At 38.2% G+C, this 13883-nt stretch overlaps 1 protein-coding gene and 6 non-coding genes across 7 annotated transcripts; all 7 read left to right on the top strand.

Annotated features, from left to right (window-relative positions):
* Window positions 1-3125: 3125 nt before the first annotated feature.
* On the top strand, window positions 3126-13072 carry dkc1 (dyskeratosis congenita 1, dyskerin). Its single transcript, XM_088648991.1, has 15 exons — window positions 3126-3193; window positions 4328-4389; window positions 4526-4612; window positions 5418-5509; window positions 6017-6201; window positions 6319-6383; window positions 7358-7484; window positions 8194-8324; window positions 8900-9043; window positions 9588-9708; window positions 9954-10072; window positions 10150-10253; window positions 10671-10716; window positions 11112-11276; window positions 12443-13072. The coding sequence occupies exons 1-15, from the start codon at window positions 3178-3180 to the stop codon at window positions 12509-12511; spliced, it is 1533 nt and encodes a 510-aa protein (XP_088505117.1). The 5' UTR covers window positions 3126-3177; the 3' UTR covers window positions 12512-13072.
* LOC148653712 (small nucleolar RNA SNORD17) lies at window positions 4678-4902 on the top strand. The gene has a single exon (XR_015925008.1). It is a non-coding gene; the product is annotated as a small nucleolar RNA SNORD17 (small nucleolar RNA).
* Window positions 5805-5884, top strand: LOC148653711 (small nucleolar RNA SNORD83). Its single transcript, XR_015925001.1, has one exon. It is a non-coding gene; the product is annotated as a small nucleolar RNA SNORD83 (small nucleolar RNA).
* On the top strand, window positions 7060-7285 carry LOC148653710 (small nucleolar RNA SNORD17). Its single transcript, XR_015925009.1, has one exon. It is a non-coding gene; the product is annotated as a small nucleolar RNA SNORD17 (small nucleolar RNA).
* On the top strand, window positions 7771-7849 carry LOC148653709 (small nucleolar RNA SNORD83). Its single transcript, XR_015925000.1, has one exon. It is a non-coding gene; the product is annotated as a small nucleolar RNA SNORD83 (small nucleolar RNA).
* LOC148653708 (small nucleolar RNA SNORA36 family) lies at window positions 8582-8720 on the top strand. The gene has a single exon (XR_015925005.1). It is a non-coding gene; the product is annotated as a small nucleolar RNA SNORA36 family (small nucleolar RNA).
* Window positions 9798-9871, top strand: LOC148653707 (small nucleolar RNA SNORD83). The gene has a single exon (XR_015925002.1). It is a non-coding gene; the product is annotated as a small nucleolar RNA SNORD83 (small nucleolar RNA).
* Window positions 13073-13883: the final 811 nt, after the last annotated feature.

Here is a 13883-nt window from a genome sequence, read left to right as displayed (position 1 = left end):
TATGTCTGGTTGTTGGAATTGCCACTTTAATCTTCTCTTCTTTGCATTTTACTTATGATGGAATACAACATCTTTTCATACAGTAAGTCTCCAAATTAAGCCCAAATTGAAAAAAAAAGTTACTTTTAAGTACCCTTTCCAAGTGATCTTGTCGTGGACTGGGATCAGTTTTTTGCTGAAGCAATAGTAAAAATAGGCCCCTCACTTCAAAGTGTATATGGAATAAGTGGGTACTGCTGTACCACATTAGATATCATTTACCTGAATATACAGTACTATATTATTTATTTTGTGTTAAACTTTTTGCTTTAAAATCTGAACCACACTGGCTTAGTACACCAGAGCCTATCATGGTTCCTTTGGTGTTAAGCAGACATTATGCCACTCTCCCCTCAGGACAGGACTCTGGTTCATCACTGGGGTTACCACCCAATAACTGATGGTCCCCGATGGACTGCAGCAAGTGGGGTAAAGTCTGCAGAAGGGACTTGAACCCACAACCCAAAGTGAGTCCAGAGACTTACCCACTACGCTAAAACTCCCCCAAACAGCACATGAACATAGGAAATGTGGACAGCTTTTCTTGTACCGAACTATATCTATCTAACTAGGGCTATTCAGATATAGCCAAAAGGAGTTAACCCTAAGGGGAAAATAAAGCGTAGACAACAAAAGGCAGCTGGCAAAACCAGAGAAAACTCTTATGAATGAGACCCTGCAAACTCTAGACACGAGATCAAATACTTTGGCTGGATGCATAAGTCCTGATCACTCTATATTGTACAGTATATTGTAATTATATTAAACTTTACATTGATTGCCCTAGAGTCTTGTTAATCTGGTCTAAATCCTGCTTGTTGGTGGGCAGAACTAAACAGATTTGGAGTGGCAGTGGGCTGCTACCTCTTTCAGTACTAATTGTGAAGTGAGTGGCCCAACTCCTGAGGTCACTGGAGGCTAAATTGCCAAGTATATAGCAAACGTTTGCACCTTTTCACTGTGCATGACACATGAAGACAAAAAAAAAGATATGAAGAATCATCAAAAATCCCTACAATTTTGATAGTATTATATAATTATTTTTAACACCTTTCTTCCAAATAATTATTTGGTAATAAACCTACTCAATTTGGAATTGGCAATTGTGCGTTTTCATGTCTCAGCTCACAGGTGCATATCCTGTACCAACACATAGTGACAACAAGGAAGTGCAGACAGATGTGTCTGGCCTCCCCACCTTTGAGTCATTTATCTGTTAATACATCGCAGGTCACGCAGCTCGCCGCAGGAGGCACTTCTCCAATTGAAGGAGAGGCAGTTCCTTTGCCAGTCGTGGTGCAGGCTTGCAGTAATTGCTGTTTTGTTGGGATCTAAAAGCGCCCTTGCTAACTAATGCCAACCCTACCCTGTGCTGTGCTTAGTCAATTATGTGTCAACCACTTGAGAAATCCCATCACAGTCACAGTGACCTAACCCGGGCTTGAACACACAGTGCCAGTGCCAGTCCTCAAGCAAGCATCTTCACATATTGAGCAACTCTGGAGCTCACATATAATTATTGCTTAATACATGTTATAGTGTTGTTCTTCTTAATACTGGAAACAAAGAATGAAGCCCTGGCGAAGAAACCAGCCACTTAACCTAGCCCAAGCTAATAATAACTGGCAGAAATCAGCTTCATTATTCTGAAGATAGAACTTGTTTTGTGTTTGCGTTGTAAAAAGGGCACCCTGACACCATCTGTTATGCAACATCTTCCCTTAAATACAATAGTAATAGAAAGTTGTGCAATTAAAAGAAAATGCATTAATTCAATAGTACATTTTAAGATGTGACTTTGAGAGACGGTGCGAGAGGTGGTTTTCTTTTTGGGACATAAAACAAATTTTTAGGTCTGGCTCTAGCCAGGGGAAAGTGCTCTTGTCATTACTGCCAGCAACCCCATCAATAGAGCTCTTTGAAAGGCTACATCCCTGTGCGTACTTTTTGTAGGGAATAATGTTTTTTTAAGGCTTATTACGTACCTCTATTCAATCACCCCTTTTGCCAATAGATTCTTTATTTTCTTTCTAATTCATATTCTGCCTAGATCCCAAGGGGACACTATCAGCCTTTGTCTAAACACCCCGAGTCCTAGTCTTACTACTACTTTCATCACAATTTATTGCAAAAACCTAAAAGCAAATTAAGAAACTAAGATGTTGGTAATACATTTGGTTGAAGAGTTGGGAAATACATTTTTTAACAGCGAAAAGATATTAATACAACTGTGTGGCTGCTTTATCACAATAGGCTCTACAAGGAGTCTGTTTATGATACAATCATGGGATTAGTGAAAAACCTGATGTACTGAATCTAATTTCTAATTACAAACAATAATCCAGATATTATTCATGAATCCTCCCTTTCATGTATAATTTCATTTCATGGAGTCAAACTAAATTTAGGAGCTGGAAAAATCCTGTTTAAAAAGGGTCCTCTCAATATGGAGCTCCTGTTTAAACATGACAGAAAACGAATGTCAATAACTTTAGATTAATAAAACGAATGTCAATAACTTTAGATTAATAAATAAAATGATACATCACATCACTTTCAAAAGCCACTTATCTAATTCAGGGACATGGTGATCTAAAGCCTATCCCAGGAAGCATTGGGCGAAATGTGGGATACACCCTGGATACCAGTCCATCACAGGTTTCACACAGACACCAAAAACGCACATTGTCATACCAGGGTCAATTTGCAGAAGCCAACGAATTTACCATCATGTCTTTGGACTGTGGGGCAAAAGCAGAGCACCTTCAGGAAACCCATACAAATACTGCGGAACATGCAGAGTCCTTGCAAGCAGCAAACCAAAAATTGATCCCAGGATCTCAGCATTGCAATGCAGCAATATTAACCATTGTTCTAATTTACAACAATAATAATATTAATAACTCAAGTCGATACGATTAATATGTCCTTACACTAGAACTAATCCATCTTTAAAGTTACTTTCACACTAGCTCGCACTAGACAGGGGAGCTGAACTAATAACTCGCATATTTGTTAAGGCAATAGAAATGACATCATGTAGGACAGACTCTCGCGGTGTTTCACGGGTCTAAGACTCGGGAAAGGACATGCGCAGTGAACACCACACGTGTTCCTTTCCACATTGAGAGAGTGAAGATGGCGGACGTAGAGGGTAGGCATGGAAAATAATTTTTGGTTTTTCTTTATTTTTATATGCAATTCGAGGGGAAATAGTAGTAGTGAATTGTACTGTGATACATAGGACAAAGTAATTCAAGCTCTCTGAGACCGATTTAAGATTGGATCTTTTGTAGAGAAAATAAATCTCACCTCGTGTGTGTGCTGCATGGGGCAAGTGTGCAACTAGACGATAAATGATCAACTTGCCTCTAGTTTCACATCTTAAGTTTGATCAATCCGGCTCTTACAACGTGTATATCACTATTTAAGGCGTCTTAATTTTAATAATTGCGATCTTAAATCTTAATATGTAGGGTACAAACGCATTTAATGCTGTGTTTTTGAATATAAACTTTACAGTAGGAAGAGATACATGAATTCCACTGTTTCTTGCAGAGGATATACCTGTTTTTTTTTGCATTCGATATTTTTTATAATCCACAATGTAGTCACTTTCATCGATGAAGAGCAAGCTTTTGTAATTTTGTAATTTTGTTTTTGAAGTTAAAACCGAAAGTTAACATTTGCTTTAAGATTGCGGAATGCTGCACGATATTACTAAAAACGACTATTTTATACGCTTTAATTCAGTGAGTCAATTGTGCTTATGGTATTTTTTTTATCCATTTAGTAATTGATGCATTGCACACCGCCAAATGTGGTCTTTTTCTAGTCACCACGTGTTTGCAGAATCTGCCACGTGGTTGTATTGAACAGTTTTCCCTAAACCGATGTAGCCCGCATGTCTATTATTAATCAAATAAAGATACATTGTGTGCGAATTATGATCATGAATGTTCTGAAGAGTTGCTAAATGTTCTGAAGAGTTGCTAAATTAGAATATTTTAGGGACTTGACTTTTCCTAATTGTCATTGATGATGGAAACATGATGATTTTCTTATTCCAAGAATTTATTTTGTTTCATAATTATATGTGGAAAGCCCGTTGTCTTTTTCCAGAAGAGTTTACAGATGTAAGAGTTATTATAGGAAAGTAACCTTTATTCATATGATTATTCATATCAAGAGACGTGTTAATGTTACAGCAACAGTCCATGATTATTTACTGAGAATGATTAATTTCCACGGTTTGAACTCTTGGGTTTCTTCTTTTCTCTTTTCTCAGTTTCCTCAGCTAAGAAGCACAAGAAGAAGAAGGAGAGAAAAGTTGCCGATGATGAAGTTGGGGTAGGTTCCATGTAACATGGCTTTTTTTGGATGTTAGCAACTTTTTTGGGTGCAATAAACTTTGACGTTTTTATAATTGCTTACATTGTAATTTAAAATTTTCATAACATCAAATGGATTTTTCCCCCCGCTTTAGGAACTTCAAGAGATGGGTGATTTCCTCATCAAACCAGAGTCCAAAATTCCAACACTTGATACCTCTCAGTGGCCTTTATTGTTGAAGGTAACTAGATAATTATTATACTTTCCTGACATCCTTCTAGGAAGCTCCCATGTATAGTGTTGTATGTGAGATGATGAACTTGTTTATCCATTCTCTGAGCACTGCTGGCCTCTGTCTCTGCAACACTCTCGGCCTGTTCTAGGCCCGAGTGTCTCGGCTCCCAGACTCGGCTCGGCCATTCCAGTGTTCTGCTGGGGGCGGAGCAGGGGTCTGGAGAGCTGGAGCAGGACTGGAGGCTGTAGCAAGAGGCAGAACCAGCCTCTGCAGAGACGAGTAAACAGTCTGATCGCACATGTTTGGTGGGGGGGTTAAGTAGCCTGTTGCACAAAGAACATCCAATGATCAGTACCTGCCTCACATGGCAATACAGCTCACTTTGTTGGGATATGCACAATGTAAGAAATCTGCTTCTCAATCCAAAAAGTAACAGATTTATACAGAATTATTTCCTTTATCACTGTACCTGAATGAAGGTGCAGATCACAGTTCTACAAATACACAGTGTTGTATATGCGGTGCTGGAGGGTTCCAGTAAGGCAGCACAGCACCTTAATGTAAATACCATTTCACCTGGCCTTGTGCCTTTTTGCTCATTAAAGATTTTTTTTCAGGAAGTGTACAGTAAGCAATATATAAAAAAAAAACCTTGACTTTCTCCTCTCTTCCATTCCATTAAGTATTAAATGAAGAATTGGGTGACACTTTGAAAAGTAACACTTTATGGATGGATGATGTAGGTGTGACAAAGGTGGTATGCTAAATACATTTGTGTAAAATCTCCTTTTTCATGTGTTTTTTTTTGTAGAACTTTGATAAACTGAACATAAGGACAGCACATTATACACCTCTCCCAAGTGGCTCAAATCCCTTGAAGAGAAATATTCAGGATTATGTCAGGTACATTTTTTTTTGTTGCTATAGCTTTAGGGATCTTGGTTTTCTAATTGAAACTAATGCTGGCAAAGTCTTAACTTGAAAAATGCACTTAAATTCTTCATCCTGTGTGAAATGTGAAACAGGTTGTCTGTTTAACACTGAAAGATTTATTAATCTGTTTTAGGTATTTTAGTGCTTACAGCAGGAAGATATTACCTTACAGCAGACAAATTTACATTGTTAGAATTTTCTACTTTAAGAGTTGTCTAAGATCTGAGAGAGTGCTTTAATTTTATAGATTGATGACGTCCAAGAAGCCAAATGATGTTTTTATGTAGATTGCATTAGCACTCCGTGCAAAGATGACTGTCTATCTATCACCCATGACTGATGGCTTCAGGGAGAAATGTTAAGGCAACCATTACAACTCCTTTAGTAGGCCTTGTGTTATGCATTTGTTTTTTCTGAGTTAATACTGAGTGATCTCCTATTCTTAGAAGTTATACTGAAATATTTTAAAATCTGTAGGACCGGTTTTATTAACTTGGATAAACCCGCCAACCCATCCTCTCACGAAGTGGTGGCGTGGATCCGTCGGATTCTTCGTGTGGAGAAAACAGGCCACAGTGGCACTCTGGACCCTAAAGTCACAGGCTGTCTCATAGTGTGTGTAGACAGAGCCACGCGTCTGGTGAAGTCCCAGCAGAGCGCTGGTGAGTGGGTATTTCTTGTCTTCTTTCAGTCTCTGAAAATCGTGATTTATAGTCACTTGTAAGTGACACAGGAAAAAAAGCAGCTTCTCCTGACTACTCTTTTGCTATTGCTTTCAGGCAAAGAGTATGTGGGAATTGTTCGGCTGCACAATGCTATTGAGAATGAGCTTCAGCTTTCCAGGGTAAGTTTTGTTTTAAAATTGGTCTCTAATTTAGAAAAATGGTATAGTAATTCCACATTTATGTGAACCAGTTTAAGACTGGGTTTACGTTTTATCGTTAAACATAAAAATTGACCTAATTTCTCACTTACAGCATTAAGTCATTTTATTCTTTATTTTGATTTCTTAGCAAAAAAATTTCTTAGCTTGTCTGTTTGAAGAAAAAACGTCAAAGCACAAACTGTCCACAAGCTTAATAAATCGACCAAAGCCTTTTAGAAATCAGTTTAACGCAGTTTTTAAACGTGTTTTTCACAAAATAAGTAAAAATTTCAGTATTGGAGGTCAAATCATTTAAGTTTGCTTGCAAAGAAGTTAATGTACATTTAAGCTATGTCACTTCAGCATCTGCGTTTTCACATAAGATGACAAGGGTGGCTCACCTGTTTTTTCCTGTCTCACTATTCCACAATTAGCTTGCTTTTTTATTATGAGAGGAAGTCATCTACTTTATGGGGTTAGACACTGACTTTTATGAAAGTGGGTTTATGGGACTTTTTTGACTGAAATTTTTTTTGCTGTTACAATGCTTAAAGCCTCAGTTTTGAGTAAGCACACAGGAAACATTTTGCATTTGTTGATGCTCAATCTTCTGGATGAGCTCTGGTGACGTGCTCTTCCTGCGGCAGCAATGTATGTGAGATGATGAACTTGTTTATCCATTCTCTGAGCACTGCTGGCCCCTGTCTCTGCAGCACTCACGACCTGTTCTAGGCCTGAGTGTCTCGGCTCCCAGACTCGGCTCGGCCATTCCAGTGTTCTGCTGGGGGTGGAGCAGGGGTCTGGAGAGCTGGAGCAGGACTGGAGGCTGTAGCAAGAGGCAGAACCAGCCTCTGCAGAGACGAGTCAAACAGTCTGATCACGTACAAGCTTCGAATTGGCTTCCGGTTAAGCCGTTTGTCTCGGGTGTGTCAAGTCTCTCTCCTTTTTCTCAGGCACTGGAAACCTTAACGGGGGCTTTGTTCCAGCGGCCTCCTCTGATCGCAGCTGTGAAGAGACAGTTGAGAGTGAGAACCATTTATGAAAGCAAACTCATAGAGTACGATCCAGAGCGAAGACTGGGTAAGGAAAAGAGAGATCTATTACTTTACTGGATTTTCTGTTTTCTTCAGAGCACAGCAAAGCTGCAAATCCTCCATTGCAAAATAATGTAAAGATTAAGAATTTTGCTAATATTATTAGTCGTGATGAGGAACGTCAGTGCCAAGAGTACAAAGGGGTATTTGCTTATAGGTTACGATAAGAATTAAGCTTGAGTGAATTTTCTGCTTTCCTTAAATACTCGGAAGAAAACCTAAATTTAGGATGGGCATTAGTATCCTACTTAATGATTAGCTCCAAACAAGAGGCCAAATGATGTGTTGTATAGATTGCATTAGCACTTTGTGCAAAGATGACTATTGATCTATCACCCATGACTGATGGCTTCTGGAACAGTGGTTAAGAGGGGTGTTATTTGAACTTGGATTATTCATTGTAATTGTTTAGTTACTAAATTAATCTTACAGGCCTGATATAAAAGGCGTACCAGTGATTTGTCTTAAAATTTTTGGAATTAGGTAAGTTGGTGCTTCATTGTTCTGAACACTCAACTTTTAAATGCTAAATTTAAAAACAAATTTAAGGCCAGGTCTCTGATGATTAAATGGAACTGCTTTTGGACTTTTCATGGAAAAAATGAATGCAGACCATTTTTGCAGTGATTTACCAGTTCATGTATTAATGGTGGGTAGTATTCACTCCAGTCATGTTTCTAACTGGTATTCTGCAGGGATATTCTGGGTCAGCTGTGAGGCAGGTACCTACATCCGGACCCTGTGTGTTCACCTTGGCCTCTTGCTGGGAGTTGGGGGACAGATGCAGGAGCTTCGGCGAGTGCGGTCTGGGGTCCTGGGAGAGCGGGTAAAAAAACTGTTTTCTCCGCTTACCTCTTTACAACCAGAGGCTTGTACTGAGGTCAAGGGTCTCCAGTATTGGTCTTGTTGGTCTGAAATAAAATCTTCTTATAAAACCGGCTTTTGACAGGATAAACCAGCTGATGACTGGCTTTATTGGACCTATTTAACAGTTATTCTCAGGCTCTGCTTTTTCAAAGAAACACCAGGTTTAGACCTATAAAGGACCAGGATTGGACCACTCTGGCTTAAGTAATAAAAGTTGTCCAAAGTGGTTGAGTTCAGTGCTGGGCTTTTTCCCCAGCTCTGGTAATTAAGCTTTGGTACATGGAATGGCATGGAGGAGGATATGAGTGGAATGGTTAAATTGTTTTTCCATTTCATTGAATCCTTGCCTACATTCATTTTGTTTTTCATTGTTTTGAATCTGAATCACTATGGATAAAAGCAAAATTTCAAAGCTGTACTTTGTTACACGGTACTCTTTTGACACCTTTCAAAGATGAGAGCCTTACTGTTTGAAATCATAATGACAATGTTATTACGCAATAGGAAAACTTATTTATTTTATCCTTTTTTCAGGACAACTTGGTTACCATGCACGATGTGTTGGATGCCCAGTGGCAGTATGACCATAACAAGGATGAAACCTACCTGAGGAGAGTCATCTATCCACTAGAGAAGCTCCTTGTGTCACACAAACGTCTGGTTATGAAGGACAGTGCGGTATGGCTATACCTTTTTTTATTAAATCGGCCTTAGAGCTAATGATGTTTTAAAGAAAAAATGCTGGGAAGCTAAAATGGAACTGTTTTTAGTTATTCAGTATTAATCATTTTGTCCTCTTTCAGCTTATAAATGCTTTACTTACTGATCGAAGTAAGCATTGTCCCCAACTGTAAACAATTTCAGCTGTCGAGTTAGTTGTTAAATGTATAAATACTTGTCTTCTATCTTTTGAAGAAGGAAATCCACACTGGATTTAAGAATTCCTGAAATCAAAAGCATTTGCTATCATTTGAACATTCAAGTTAATGCATTTAAGGTCATCTTAGAGTGTGGGTGATTCTGGTCTATAGCCCAGCCCTTCCAGAATGGTTTGTGTTTCTATGATCTTAGCTAAAATGTAAAACAAAACTCAGTGGTAGGGAACACAACAAATCTATTCTAAACTGAAGATGAAAGAATGGCACTGCTCGTAGATAATCATTCAGCCTGTTTTTTGTAGTGAATGGAAGATGCACAGTGTTGACAAGTGTCTTCCTTACAGGTCAATGCAATCTGCTATGGTGCAAAGATCATGCTGCCTGGTGTTCTCCGGTATGAAGATGGCATTGAAGTAAACCAAGAGATTGTTGTCATCACTACTAAAGGAGAAGCTATTTGCATTGGTAAGTAATCATCGGTTACCTACCTTTTCTTGGTTATTCTGCAAGGAAGCGGAGCTGGAATATCTGAAATGTTTGAAAATAAGATCCTGGCCAAGTGATGTTCAACAGATTGCATTAGCACTTGCAAAGATGACCATCTATCTATCACCCATGGCTGATGGCTCTGGAAAAAGTTAATTTTGGGATATCTCACAAAAAAGAATACTCCTTTTTATGTTTTTGGATTTGGTCATTTTTACTTCTAGCAATCGCCCTGATGACCACTGCAGTAATTTCCACTTGTGACCATGGAGTTGTGGCAAAGATTAAGAGAGTCATCATGGAAAGAGACACCTATCCTCGTAAATGGGGCCTAGGGCCAAAGGTAATGCTGAAACTTGTTTGGCTTCTTGTTAAACTTTGTACATAAAGGTTGCTTTAATTTTCTAATGCTGTTTTCAGGCAAGCCAGAAGAAAATGATGATTCAGAAAGGCTTGTTGGATAAGCATGGAAAACCTAATGGAAATACTCCAGCTAACTGGAAGGAACAATATGTAGATTACAGGTATGGAGAAATGTTTTATCTTGTTCACAGCTGTAGTGTATGCATAGTTCTGGGTGATATGTGCTTAGGAATATGTTTATGAATTTAAAACTGGCACACTTGTGTTCATATAATAGGTAATCATATTTCTCTAACTTTCTGAAGATAGCAAACTGTTTTCCCATTTATTAATTCTGCACCATAAATCTTGGTGTGTTCTTCAGTATTTCATTTAATTGAAATGATATTTTTCTCTGATTTAGAATAGTACTATTATCCAGTGTGGTACAGTTTACTGTGATCCCTAAGGTTTCATTTGCAGATTATAAACAAGGATGAATTGCCAAAACATCAAAACTGTGTTGTGATGACACCCTATCCCCCACGTTGTTTTAGAGTTCCATTTTGTGTTTAATGACAATCATTTCTATTTTTCAGTACGCCGAAGAAAATTGAAGCAGAACCAAGTGAACCAACTGCCAAGGTAGGCCCGTAATTTTCTGTAACACGACGCAAGAAGGAGAAACTGCTTTTTTCATGGGACGTTAATATGCTTGAAATGTGCTAGTTGTATTTGCTTAAAGTAGGGCAACTTTTGCAGTCTAGCATATACTGGTCTTAACAAAATACAAACATGTTTTAACAGTAACTTAAGAATAAAGTGAGAGGCAGATGTGAAAACTAGATTCACAAGTTTGTATAAAGTCCAGAGAATTTATCTTTGGCAAGCTCAGTATTAGTCTCCCACAGGTTTTAGTTTTTCTCACAGGTTATGTCAGTGGTACCTTGATTGTAACATTAATTCCTTAAGGTTGTGGTGGTTTGTTTTTTCATGGCTTGCCTGCGTAGTAGAAGTAATTGATTTTTTCTTTTCTTCAGAGGAAGAGAGAAACAAGCGACAGTGAAAGCGATGGAACACCTGCCCCCTCTACACCTTCCGCTCCCAAAGCAGATGTGGAGAGTAAGAAAGAAAAGAAGAAAAAGAAAAAAGACAAGAAAATAAAACTTACCGAAGAAGCAGGGGAAGAAGAACCAGCTCCAGAGGTACAAGTCTGTGCTTGTAGGGAATGGTGTACAGAGCAAGAAAATTCTGGTCTAATTCTTCAGTGCTATGCATTGAAATTGATTTTTTCTCAGTATTATCCGTGACTTAAGATTTTTTCAGGGGTTTATGTTGGTGTGAAGGCTAAAGCTTATTTAAATCACTTAACAAATTGCACAACTATGCCTGAGAAGTTTAGTCCTAAGTGAACAAGATGTCATTGCATTTGTCAGTCTCGAGTTTTAAATGTTTTAAATTTCATTTTCGTCATTCCAAGCTGCGACAAAGAAGCAGATGGTTATCCCTTTCTTGTCTGGTTATGTGGCTTTAGAGGGAGTTGGTCTGCAAAATTATCAAGAGGAAGCCTTCACAGTCCAGCATACTGCCATTGAATGGTGGACTTTGGCCTGCTCTACATTAGCTTTATAGTTAAGTTCTCACAGATAGGTGCTCATTATTTGGAGCTGCCTTTAAGTGTGATAGGTTTTATTTTCTGAGAAGCTGGTAGTTCCTTTATACATTGTATAAAAACTTTGTACTAAATGTATAGTGAATGTCCAGCAGCACAAGGTTAAGTAACTTGACACCGCTTTGCTTATGTGGGTTTCATATAGATCTTATTACCAGTATCATTTTTGGATTTATGGTCATCACTCATGTGGGTTGTGTCCTGTCAGAGGTGCAGATTTAGATGTAGCGATGGAGCATTTTTATACTGCAACTCCCAAACTGCTAGAAGAGTGCCATGAAGTGATTTGAGCCAGCTACCAAAATGATAATTGTAACTGAAAGTGATAATTATGCTTTTGTACAAATAGCTAAAAGCAATAATCAAAGCTGTGTAATGTAGTAATCCATTTGAAGAGAGGGGAAACCTTTATTATTGCTACTTCACCCAGTAAGTCTCAAAGTCTAAATGTTTAGAGGCCAGGAAAATTTGGAATTTAATAGATTTTCATTGGTTCTACTTCATTTCTTTTTGGGGGATAACATAAGTGATTGCAACATCTTGATTTAAAGATGAAAGATTTCTTTCTCTTTTAAAATTGTGTCCATTAAGGTTTGACTGGCTGAAAGCATCATGTGTCAGGGCCGTGATGAATGAGATTTGGGCTGTTGTTTTTTTTTTTTAATGAGGCAATCTTTTCTTTCCACCTCCTTTGTGCAGGAGGGTGAAAGCAGTAAGAAGAAAAAAAAGAAAAAGAAGCAGAAGGAGGAAGAAGCTTCTTCTGATTGAGATCTGACATGAACCTGGAAAGGGTTCGACCGTATTCCTCCAAGGAGTGAGGGAGAGAGTGCTTGAGAGATGGACTGCAAGATATTGAAGTTGGCACTCTGTGACTGTTGCAAAGGAAACCATCTTTCTTCCACCTTTATGAACTCTGAGTGATTGACTCAGTTGACTATAGTGATTGCGATAATAGTTTTAAATTTCAGTTCAGTATTCTTTGAAGCTCTTTGCTTCTGGGTAAACCTATGATGATGGGGCGTGTTTGATATTCAGGAGGATATACTGTGAACATCAATTCATCTGATGATTTTGGGGAGGATACCCCTCATACCAAAAAGCCTAAGCCGTCCATCTGGTTTTTGTATCATGATTTGTCTGGAGTCACCCGAATGAAACTATTAATGATGTAATCAGTTGTGGAGAAAGATGTTTTATATTATACTGTGTATTTTTGTATTGTAAATATTTGACAGCTGAAATTGAGTTAGTGAAAAGGTTGACCTTCATTCATGCAATGACTGGAGTTTGTTGACTAAAGCTTTGATTTATAAAAGTTTTTTTTAATTATGTGTTGGCTTTCTTTCTAAAGGCAAATGGGGAGAAAAGGTGTTCCCAAGACACTGTCCAAAGACACCCATCTGGAGTTGTGGAGGTTTAGAATTGTCAGTCATTTTGATGGTGCTAAAATGGGTAAACTTAACAAGGTTGGAGGGAGTACCACCAAAGGGTATTTGTCAGTAGTTTGGAAACAGTCATGTTTGTGTATGGTTTAGTATTGTGCGATTATGGGTTTCATTTATCTATTAAGGTGCTGAAGGTTTGAGATGTAGATTAAGGTTTGTAAATGCCCAGAATTATCGGTTTACCTTAATATCATGGTCAAAGTAAAAGGCTTACAGCCTGTTTCAGTGATCATGTAGTGGCTACATTTACAAGAACTCCCATACTGGGTTAAGCTTGTGGCCACTTGTTTTTATATGCAGTATTTAGCAGACTTTCTGCTTAATAAAACAAGACATTTTGTGGCTGGTACAGTTGTTAAAGCGTGTTTCTTTTGTAAATTCTGAGGTTAGATTGTAAATAGGTCATTAGTTCTAGGCTCTGTGCTGAAATCAAGTTAAAGGATTAATGTTCTGGACATTTATAGGTGTGGTTATACATTTGAAAGCTGAAAGTCTTGAGACTTTACCCTCTGTGACTTTCTTAATTCAGTGTCATAACATGAATTAATTTCAGTACATAAGTGCTTGGTTTTCTATACTCATGCCTTTACATTTTGATCTTTTAAAAAAAAACAATAGCATTTAATGCCAAAGCAAGGTTTCACATCAGGCTTAAATAGAATTATTTAGTACAGCACAAAGTGATGTGGCTTTTG

This window comes from Lepisosteus platostomus, chromosome 10 (assembly GCF_059453375.1).
Source record: "Lepisosteus platostomus isolate fLepPlt1 chromosome 10, fLepPlt1.hap1, whole genome shotgun sequence".
Taxonomy (NCBI): domain Eukaryota; kingdom Metazoa; phylum Chordata; class Actinopteri; order Semionotiformes; family Lepisosteidae; genus Lepisosteus; species Lepisosteus platostomus.
Note: the sequence above shows the minus strand (reverse complement) of the source record. Positions and strands in the feature narration are given on the sequence as shown.